Raw genomic sequence first — 11,139 nt, 5'->3', positions numbered from 1 at the left:
GGAAAATTGAACCTTGTCACGATCAAGAATCAAGGGGAAGACAGTTTTGATGTTATTCACTCCAAAGGCTGGATGATATTCAGGGGAAGAGGAAGATGAATTGTCACCGTCCTTGGTCATGGTGGGCGGCTAGAGGTGCGGTGAAGGGAGGTGGGCAGCTAGGTTTAGGAGAAATAAAAAGTAAAAAAAAAAAAAATCGCAGAAACGAGGTTTGATCAAAACCTGTGCTACGATACCATGTTAGATTTTGTGTAAACTCCTCAGATTGGATTGATTCCATTGATCAAATATATATAGGGTTACAAGAGTGAGCCATAAACACGTTAGGAGATCTCACAAGATAATCCACTTAAATGGACCTTTTTTCGCAAATTTTCCTTTAAATAAATACATTCAAATGTAGTAGGATAAATGATGTCAGACTGCTTCATACACTATACTATATTCAAATGATAAATCATCGAGGTAAGTATGAAATATACACATGTTACAGCATATATTATACATTTAGCAGAAAGAATGAATCTTTTTCCTATATATCATTTGTAAGGAATGTATAAATTATTGGTTATATTGTTGGTGTGCGTGTGGGATTGTGGTTCCTCAATCAATCTACGATATTTACAGCAAATACAACTCGAACATTGTGTACACCATCGAACCAATTTAATGAGCCATAATTATAGCCTTTCTGAGCTTGTTTCCCATGGAATGAAACATTGAATATAGCTGTGGTAGAACCCTTGTGAAAATCTATCTGCTTTGGAAATATATTTACCTTTAAGCCTTCTGGATCTTGTACAGTGGCGGTGTATGATGCATTTGATGATCCAACATTGATAACATGCCTAGTAACTCTTTTTTCGTGATCACGTTTCAGTTCACCTATGGAGATGGATGGATAATTTATGTTGGATATTATCGCGTCTGAAGTATCCTTTGGACAACTGAATTTTGTGCTTGACATAGATCGAAGGACTTTCTCTTTATATCCACAATAACATAAGAAATGAAAGTAATCCTCTGTAGTGGTTGGGAATACGAGTCCTGGATCAAGGGCTTTTACTGGACTTATCTCCCCAGCTCCAGTTTCGTGTGGATTAGCAATGTCTCCGGAACTATTTGTTAAACCTTTCCCGATGTTATCAGCAACAATTGCTGTAAGATATATGAGAAAGGTTATGAGTTCACTGGAACATTGTTATATAACATATAGTAATGATTATCTACTTGCAAGCTCTATTGTTAAACATGTCTTTGCTGTAAGTTTTTGTCTGTATGACTGTATAACTTGTATTGTACTCCGTAATAAACAAGCAGGATATGTATTCGAGTATTTACAGTGTAAAAATATGGGGAGTTGCACTGTTGCAGTATTACCTGTTGTCATCAAAGCTGATTTAATCATGGAAGGTGTCCATTCAGGGTGTATGGACTTAATGAAAGCCGCAGCACCAGTTACATGAGGACAAGCCATGGATGTTCCGGATTTTATAGCAAATTTCGACGGCTCTTTTTCAACAGATTCTTGTCCTGGTTCAATTTCTAGAATATTTGCTGCAAGTATTGCAACCCCAGGAGCCATAATGTCTGGCTGCAATGATATAAGAAACAGAATATTGAATAGATATCTAACTTATTAGTATATAATTTTGTGTCTAGGTGAACCTATCAACACTAAGACCGTCTAAGAGTGTACTAACTTGTACCTTAAGTATATTTTCAGTGAATTCGCCAGGACCTCTTGATGAGAATTCTGCAACAGTTGGTGCTGGTTTGTATTTTTCCACAGAGACGGTTGACAAAATTGTCGCTGTTGGTTCCCTGTAGTGGACATTGGAAGTCATTTTCGTACTTCACCTTAAGATACGTTTTGACAAAAATTTCTAGCATCAAAGACAATTTAAGGTTTAATGAAATCACATACCTTGTAGAATTAATGTACTTCAGTATCTGAATTCCATCATCTTCTCCAATTTGTATAAATGGGAAAGAACCTGAATCATATGGTACACCTTTTTCAACATTACTGATGTATAACAAGCCCCTTGCACCTGCATCTTGTACCTCCAACATTTTTATCCGCCGTGATATAGTAGGATAATTGTTCAAACAAACTAATATTTTCCCAGCCACTTTCTTAGGATCCAGAGATCCTGGATAGCAGTTGCTGCAAGAAAACTTGAGTGTTAAATATTGAGATATTAGGACTATACTATTAGCTCCTACATCCACAGTATGTTAACTTGGGAATTCATGTCTGATAGACTATGCTGATATGTGTCTTGTCTGAAAATGCTACTTCATGACAAATTTCGATGATTTTAGACTAAAGATCAGTTTTTGAGTATCCTTTTACTTATGTCAAAAGTCTGACATGGGTATGATTGTAGCATAATGGTGTGTTTAGAGTCTCTTCAATCTGAGGATACTTGGTTCTGGAAATTAATGAACAAGACTTGCCTCGCTTCTGATGAAGGGGTGAATGCAGAAGCCATATCTCCTGCGAATGCTAGTGGATACTGGCTAGAGATAGTAAGATTTGACAACGTGATGCCAGACCCCTACATAGAAAATGAAATCAATCATCATGAATGCCAAACTTTCTAAGTCAATGTAGTACAATGGTGTATAAGTATTCGGACGTGTCATCTCACATTGAAACTCGCATTGTTTCCTAAGAGCACGGTTGATTCTAAATCCCTGTCAATATTGGAAGCAGCAACAGTAAATATCCACGGGGCTGTATTCACTGAAGTATATGGGTCAGGACCACTATTTCCGGCTGAGCATACCACCATAACCCCCATTTGATATGCATGAAACGCTGCAATGGCTATCGGGTCACTCAAGAAATCCGCTTGTAAAAGTAAATCCATGCCCAAAGATATTGATATTATGTCAACACCATCTTTGACAGCATCATCAATAGCCTTCAATATTGTGGAACCAGAGCAATTGTCTATTGTGCAGGCCTTGTAAACTGCAAGCCTAGCAGATGGTAGACCACCTCTTGCCGTGCCTTGTGCTAATCCAAAATAACTAGCATTCATAACTTGGACTCCTGCTGCAGTTGATGCTGTATGAGTTCCATGGCTGTCGTGATCACGTGCTGAATCACTTGACTTGGTGGCTGTGGAGTTGCTGTATTTTCCAAAGCCGCCTTGTTGGATGTAGTTTCTTGCTCCAATTAATTTCCTGTGAAAAGTATATTAAAACATACAAGTAAATATGTTTACTTAGGATAGCACACATAGCAGCATATTTTGCCCTTTAATCCTTGTTCCGGAAAATCAAGTGATAATACAAATAGTCATAGATATATGCATGTCTCGAGATGAACTACAAACAATTGATAACCAGATTAACTACCCTTCAACCTGATCACCTAAAGCTATGTGCAAAAAACAAAGGGTGTGATAAATCGGAACTGAGCAAGTAAGATAAGTGAATCAAGCGACAAAATTCCGAGTAAGTACCTGTTACAATCAGACTTCTTGAAGTCGGATCCTTCCATGCAAGCTCCTTTCCATCTTGGAGGTATCTCTCCAAGACCTTCATCGGTAAAACTTGGAGATTCAGGCCATATTCCTGAAACAGTAACAATAATGGTAAGCTGATATTGTGTTATATTACTACTCATAATGTACGTACTTACATATGAAAATTTTGCCTTATTACATACTTACATAAAGAAGTCAAAAACTGACCTAGCCTTTAACATCCTCATCTGCCTTAAAATGAAATGACCCAACTTGACACGACCAAACATTCACCCGAATCGACACTTGCATCAATAAGTCAAAATAAAATTTACATTATGGCTAAATTTTTTTTATAAAACTAGATAATGCTCGAGCCATGCTCGGGTCTTAAATTAATATTGAGTATTAATTAAAATATAGAAGTCCCTATATAAATATAAGCCAATAGTCAACCCTTTAAAAAAAATATATAAGTCAATAGTCAACCACGATAAATAAATAAATGAATAAATAATGAAGTTTATAAATAAATTAATGATTTTAAAATAAAATAAAATAAGTAATATTGTTTATGAGGGACGAATCCCACCAAAAATTATCTCACTTTAGTACGTCTCGTGCGATACACGATTTGAACAAATAAATTTTCTATATTTGTTTATTTTTTCATATCAAATTAAAAGCAAAAAAATCTCAAAACAAATTATACATCAAATATTAAAAGAAAAAAAAAATAAAGCTCATAGAAAAATTGAATGATGAAAGCAATATTTGAGGAAGAAAAAAAATATAATGTCAGAAAAAATAGATTGTTTTTCAGAAATTGATATTAATAATAATATAGTTTACCGAAATGTAATAAAAAAATAAAAAATTTATGACATCATTTATAATTTTGGAGGGAAAATTTTTAGAGACAGCATGACATGTGTTAAATTTTTGAATAAGATGATGTCAGCGGTTACTATTTTAGTATTAGTTATTGATAGATATTATCTTTAGTTAATATTTGTCGGATATATTTGTATATAGTTGTATGTTTATCTTACTAGCTTTTGTATAATTATCTTATTATATTCCTAACGTGATTAGGATAAGCTTGTAACATTATTTAAAGTGATCAATGGTACACACTCCAGATTGAGGAGTTTTCCCGAAATCTAACATGGTATCACAGCTTTAGGTTTTGATCCTTATTTTTTCCTTTTTTTCCTTTTTTGCTTTCTTGCTTTCGCTACACTACACTGCCTCTTCTTCTTCGTTCACTGCCTTTTTCATCTAGCCTCACGCTATGACTAAAGATGGCGAACATACTCCTCCACCGCCACCAGTGAATGAATATCACCCGGCCCTTACGATCAACAATATAAAAAATGCTATCCCAATTACTCTAGACTACACCAATGTTCAGTATTCCAGTTGGGTGGAATTGTTTGAGAACCATGCGTGTGCATATAACGTACTCGACCATATCGATCCCAAAATTCCGAAGCCCACTGATATCTCCGATACTCTTTGGGTTCGCTTAGACGCCATAGTCAAGCAATGGATTTACGGAACAATCTCTCTTGATCTTCTTACCACAGTGCTGGCTGGGAAATCAACCGCTCAATAGATTTGGGACTGCATAAAGGATATTTTTCAAGATAACAAGAGTACTCGGGCAGTGTACCTTGAAAATCAATTCAATACTCTTCATCTTGAAAATTTTGCCAATGTTACTGCTTTCTATCAACAATTGAAGAGCATCGCTGAACAATTAGCTAATATCGACCAACCGGTTTCCGATCAAAAATTGGTACTTCGATTGGTTGCGTGATTGAACAAGACGGATTTTAATACGGTGGCTACCATGATAGCTCAGACCGATCCGTTGCCTTCGTTCAACACAGCTCGTTCACGTTTTCTTTTGCAGGAAACTCGGCGCAACTATGACTCTTCACCTCCTCGAGCCTCGTTCGTTGCTCAACAACAAACGGGACAGCAATTGGACTCCTCACCGCAGCAACTATCTCAACCGGCCGCCGGCAAAGGAGCCACTACCACCGGGAAAGGTCGCGGTGGCGGCGGGAGGGGCGTGGCAAAGGCTGAGGTCGCGGAGGTGCAAGTCGGGGTGCATCTCCCAACACGCAACAGCAGCAGAACACTCAACAACAATGGCAAAATCAGCCCACCTCTATTGGGCAGCCTCAATGGGCCCAACAACAGCAGCAGTGGCCCAATCAGCAACAAGCCTGGCAGCAGCAGTCTTGGGCCATGCCTCCAGCACCCTTTCCCACGTCCGGCCCATATCAGCCTAGGCCTGTTCTCACAAGGCCTCCTCAGCAAGCTTACTCAATGGGCCCGGCTTCATATGGCCCACCAATGACCCCAACTGATCTTGGCAGTGCATATTCGTCAATGGGTCTTTCAACTCCGGAAAGTGGATGGCACATGGACTCGGGTGCAACATCTCATATGACAAACAATCCCGGTACTCTTCTTCCCCTTTTTAATTTAAGCACTAAAAATCACATTTTAGTAGGAAATGGACATCGTATTCCAATTATTGGTTATGGTCATACCTCCCTTACAAACAAAAACCTTAAACTTAACAATGTTCTCACTACTAGAAATCAGCTGAATTCCGACGGATTGCTTCTAACGGACATGTAAATCCGTCGGAAAAACTAAAATTTTCGACGGATTTCTATTTCGTAAGAAATTTCCAACGAATTCATCAATTCCGTCGGAAAATCCGTCGAAAATTTCCGACGGAATTAAAATCCGTCGGAAAATAGGTAATTTACGACGGATTATATATCCGTCGGAAAGTTCCGACGGATTTCAATTCCGTCGGAAAATTAATGATTTCCGACGGATTTTTCCGTCGGAATCATTAAAATAATATTTTTTAAAAAAATATCTCATAACCCTAAGCTAATAAGTGGGCATCGTTTCTCTTTCCTCCTTCCTTCTCCTCTTTCCTCCTTCGTCGTTTCTCTTTCCTCCTCCTCTTTCCTCCTTCTCCTTTTCTCTTTCCTCCTCCTCTTTCCTCCTTCTCTTTCCTCCTTCTCCGTCGTCTTTCTCTTTCCTCCTCCTCCTCCTCCTCTATCTTTCCTCTTCTTTCTCCTCTACAGTTCTTCTTCTCTTTCATCTTCTCTTTCCCTCATCTTCTTTCCCCTCTACCAATCAAATGTCGAACATCAACTTCAAGTAATGGTTGTTACGGTCAAATTCGAGCTTGAAATCCTTAGATCTAAAGGTTTCATGGTCGAATTTGACCGTACGAAACCATATTCGAGTGAAATTCAAAGGAAAAATGGTAATATAGGTATGTTTTCTTGGTTTTATTTGTTTTTTTTTTTTTGTTAATTTTATGGGCTGTGAATTTGTATGTATTGTGTTTTTTTTTTAATTTTTGGGTTTAATTACTGTTGAACGTGAAGGATGGGTGGCGGACCGGTGGTTGGTTAGGTTTTGGGGTGGGTGGGTATCTGGGTGTGGGAGGTTTTTATGGGCTAGTGGGTTAGGGTTTGGGGTTGGGTGGGGATCTGGGTGTGTGGGAGGGTGGGCTACTGGGTTCGGGTTTGGGGGTTGGGTGGGGATCTGGGATCGGGTTTGAGGGTTGGGCGGGGTATGAGTGTGTGGGAGGGTGGGGCTACTGGGTTTGGGGTTGTGGTTGGGTGGGCAGTGGCGACTGAACTTGGTGGTAGGTGGTGGTCAGGGTTTGGGTTTAGGTTTGGGTGGTGGGGTTTTGGTGGGTGGATCTGGGTTAGTTTTGGTTTAGGTGGTCGGTGGTGGTTCGCTTAAGGTGGCCGGTGGTGGTTGTGGGGAATATTTGAGGAGTTTTTGTATTTAATTTGTTGCGGTGGAGGTGGCGGTTTAGCGGTGGGGGCTGATGGTGGTGGGGGTGGTGCGGCTTTTTTTTTGTTTTTTTAAAGGATTTTCCGACAGAATTTTCGTCGGAAATTTCCGACGATAATTATTCCGTCGGAAATTTCCGACGGACTTTTCCGTACCTTGAAAACCTCTTCCGATGCTAAAAATCCGTCGGAAAAGGTCGATTTCCCGACAAATAATATCATGATGACACGTTCCGACGGAATTCCGTCGGAAACATGATTTCCGACGGAACTTTTCCGTCGTAATTAAGCCGTTTTCTTGTAGTGTCTTCTTGCACCATAAATTATCAAAAATTTAATTTCGGTTCGTAAATTTACTTCTGATAATTCGGTGTCTATTGAATTTGACCCTAATGGTTTTTTTGTGAAGGATCTTCATACGGGGAGGGTAATTGATTAGGGGATTTTTATCCACCAATCACCGTCTGACAAGTGGACCAACCAGGTTCCGCCACGTGTCCTTCATGAAGGCCAACAGGAGCTTGCCACGTGTCAATCACAGATAAGTCCTCCACGGACCACTTAAGACACGCCACGTGTCCACCCATGCCAAATGGGACAACCGGCCATCAAGGCCCATTTCAGTCTAGAGGCCCGATCAGCCCTAGGTTTACCTTAAACCTAGAGAGTTGCACGCTTCCCAAGGCTATAAATACTTGATTAATCCTCATTAATCAAAGGACCGAATAATTAAGAGATCAAGCAGAGAAGAACAGACTTATTAACAACCGGCTAATCTCGCTAACAACGCAGATTACCAACACTAAGCACTCTCACCTAGAGAGATCTGATTACTTTAATTTCTGTATTGATTACTCCTTAATCAGGTACTAACTTGACCGTTGGAGGCGGAGCTCTCAGGAGTCTCCGTTATTTTGCAGGTACAGGCGTCCGGTTCCAGTCTCGGAATTGTAACTCTCCCGCAGGACATCAGAAAACCCCGAAACATTTGGCGCCGTCTGTGGGGAGAGTACTTCAGAGATGGCATCCAAGTCTGTACCGACTCCAGAAGAGAGGCGTCCCCTAGACGACCCTCAAGTTCAGTCGGACCATGATACCGAAAGTGAATTTGAAGTTGAAACTCATACAGCTCCAGACGGGACCCTAAGGGCCCGACGTACCCGTCATACCGAAATGAGGGAACGGGAGTATCTTCAAACAGGAAGCGAGCCAGCAGGCGCACCGCTTGCTCGGCAACAGCCGACTGATGGGTCTGCTCCCATCACAAGGAACGAACTCATGACCTTTATGAGGGATTTCAAGGGAGAGATCCAAGAGTTGATCAACAAAAAACCGCCTGCTTCAGTCAAAGAGCAGTCGGCCAAGAAACCTTCCACTTCACTAAAGAGGAAGTCAGTTCAAGGGCGAGAGGCGACTCCCCATCCTAAATTCAAGAAGCGGGAGCCGTCTGCTCTTGATTTCACAAAACTCCGTTATCCTACGGGAAATAGAAAACCGGTTCGTCATATTCAGGCGGACGGGTCAAAGCAAACGTTCACAGATGCTCGGCACCTGCTAGAGCAGAAGAAGAGTGACCGATTATCAGAATCGGCTTCTACTTCAAATTTTCAGGACAGTCTGCGAAATGCCTCGATGAGGCCAACTCAGTCGTACCATGAGAGTCAGTCAGGCGGCACCTCCCGTCAGTCCGACTTTCATAGTACCCAGGCGGTACCAAACTTACCATTTGTGCCGCAACAACAGTATTTTATGCAGCCACCTCCATTTGGTGGACCTGCAGCAAAAAACGTCCAACCTATGGACTGGCAGCTACGGCTGCTTAGACTTGGTGAACAGCCGACGGCCTTCTCCAAGGAAATTACTGAAGCCGCTCAGCCGGCCAAAGTAAAAAATATTCTAGTAGGCGCCTATGACGGCACTACTAACCCAGAAGACCATCTGATGGCATTCACCAACCTGATGTACCTTCAAGGGTTGGATGATCCCACTTGGTGCAAGTGTTTCCCAGCGACTCTCAAGGGAATTGCACAGCAATGGTTCGGCAACCTGCCGACTGGTTGTGTAAACAGCTTCAGGACACTTGCTTACTTATTTGCCTCCAATTTCGCTATGAACATCCCTGCGAAGAAAACGACCCTTGATTTGGGAACAATTCAGCAGGGTGAGAAAGAGGGGCTTCGTTCCTACATCAGGCGGTTCAACCTGATGAGAATACAGATTCAGGGGTTACCGGATGAGGTAGCTTATACTGACTTTTTTAGAGGTCTCAAAGACGGGTCTACCTTCAAATTTGATTTAGTTCGAAAAAGGGTGGCGACTCTTCAAGAGGCCTTGATTGAAGCAGAAGCCTATATACAGGCGACTGATCTGTGTACGATGAAACAGTCGGACGGGAAGAGGTTCGACAAAAGAGAAGGACGACAGAAACAGTCGTCCAACAAGGATGAAAAAAGAAAAGAGGTTTGGGCGGCTGATTCCCCTAAACAGCCGGCCCAGAAAAAGAAAAAGGAATTCAAACCATACTCCCCAAAGTATGTGTTTAACAAGGATAACCAGTTTATCCTAAAAGAAATAAAGGGACGGCTCTCAATTGAGAAACCGCTCCCCATGAAGGGTTCTGCGAGCAACCGGAACCAAGACAAAATCTGTGCTTATCATGATGACATTGGTCATCACACCAATGACTGCATCAGTCTCATGCGGTACCTAGACCGCTTGGCTGATCAAGGTGATCTTGACACTTATGTCAAGAAATCTACGGGGAATACTTCCTCAAAAAAGCAGTCGGCCAAAAAGAATCAACAGGCCGACAGTTCCGATACAGATGATGCAGTCGTCTACACCATTGCAGGCGGCTTCTCAGGAGGCGGCCCCACTATTAGGGGCAACAAAGATAATATAAGGCGGTTAGATGTAAATTCCGTTCACCAAGAACGGCCGTCTAAATATACATTTCCTGAGATTGTCATCACTGAAGAGGATCTAGGAGGAATAAGGGGGCCGCATGACGACCCTCTCGTTATTGAATGTAAAGTGGCCAACCAGAGAGTTGGTCGAATCCTCATAGATACCGGGAGCTCTTCAGATCTCATCAGCAGCAAATGTCTGTCAAAACTGAAATATCAGACGGACTGCATTCATCCAGCCTCCCACCCTTTAATAGGTTTTGGAGGAGGAGTCGTCCACCCACTGGGACGAGTAGATCTACCCGTCCGCCTGGGCGAAAAAGGGGAAGGACGACACATGGTAGTCAGGTTCCTAGTGGTAGAGGAACTCTCGGCCTACAACATGATTTTGGGTCGACCAACCCTGAATAATTCCAAGGCTGTTATAATCCCGTCACTTATGCTGCTTAAGTTTGAAAGGGACAATGGAACAGTCGGCTCCCTAAGGGGAGATCAGAGGATGGCCCGAGAGTGCTATCTCTCGGATGTCAAGCCCACTGCTATGGCCACTGGGTCAAGTGGAGAAAAAACAGACCTTGACAATGTCAAGGAAAGTGCGCCTGTTCAAGAAACAGGCGACAGAAAAAGAAAGGCGTCCCAGACAGAGTCCGCCAGAAAGGCAAGAAAATAGCAATCATTGGCAGAGGACCGGCCGGATGAGTTCCGCCCTCAGCCGGCTGGTGAGCATGCGGATCTGATATTAGACGACTCTCATCCTGACCGAACAGTCAAAGTAGGGACGACTGCTCTGAGAAACCTTGGTGACGACTTTCACAACCTGTTGAAAGAATACAAGGACATCTTTGCATTTGAAGTCCATGAAATGCCAGGCATTAGTCCTGATCTGGCAGTACATAAACTCGC

General features: G+C 41.9%; 1 protein-coding gene across 1 annotated transcript; it reads right to left on the bottom strand.

The window, feature by feature from the left end:
- Window positions 1-442: 442 nt before the first annotated feature.
- On the bottom strand, window positions 443-4,191 carry LOC110737384 (CO(2)-response secreted protease-like). The gene is made up of 7 exons (XM_021917738.1): window positions 3,480-4,191; window positions 2,658-3,198; window positions 2,464-2,564; window positions 1,928-2,170; window positions 1,710-1,824; window positions 1,381-1,594; window positions 443-1,158 (listed from the first exon to the last, which is right to left on the bottom strand). The coding sequence occupies exons 1-7, from the start codon at window positions 3,641-3,643 to the stop codon at window positions 608-610; spliced, it is 1,929 nt and encodes a 642-aa protein (XP_021773430.1). The 5' UTR covers window positions 3,644-4,191; the 3' UTR covers window positions 443-607.
- Between the last annotated feature and the right edge of the window lie 6,948 nt (window positions 4,192-11,139).

The sequence above is a fragment of the Chenopodium quinoa genome, unplaced genomic scaffold, assembly GCF_001683475.1.
Source record: "Chenopodium quinoa cultivar QQ74 unplaced genomic scaffold, ASM168347v1, whole genome shotgun sequence".
Classification (NCBI taxonomy): domain Eukaryota; kingdom Viridiplantae; phylum Streptophyta; class Magnoliopsida; order Caryophyllales; family Amaranthaceae; genus Chenopodium; species Chenopodium quinoa.
The sequence above is the reverse complement of the archived record's forward strand: the minus strand, read 5'-3'. Positions and strand labels throughout refer to the sequence as shown.

Excerpts from the sequence above, each read along its gene's own strand:
- LOC110737384 (XM_021917738.1), bottom strand. The coding sequence starts at position 3,643 with ATGAGTAGTAATATAACACAATATCAGCTTACCATTATTGTTACTGTT. Across the intron at positions 2,565-2,657 it reads GAAACAATGCGAGTTTCAAT|GGGTCTGGCATCACGTTGTC; the intron begins GTGAGATGACAC and ends TTTTCTATGTAG. Across the intron at positions 2,171-2,463 it reads ACCCCTTCATCAGAAGCGAG|CAACTGCTATCCAGGATCTC; the intron begins GCAAGTCTTGTT and ends GTTTTCTTGCAG.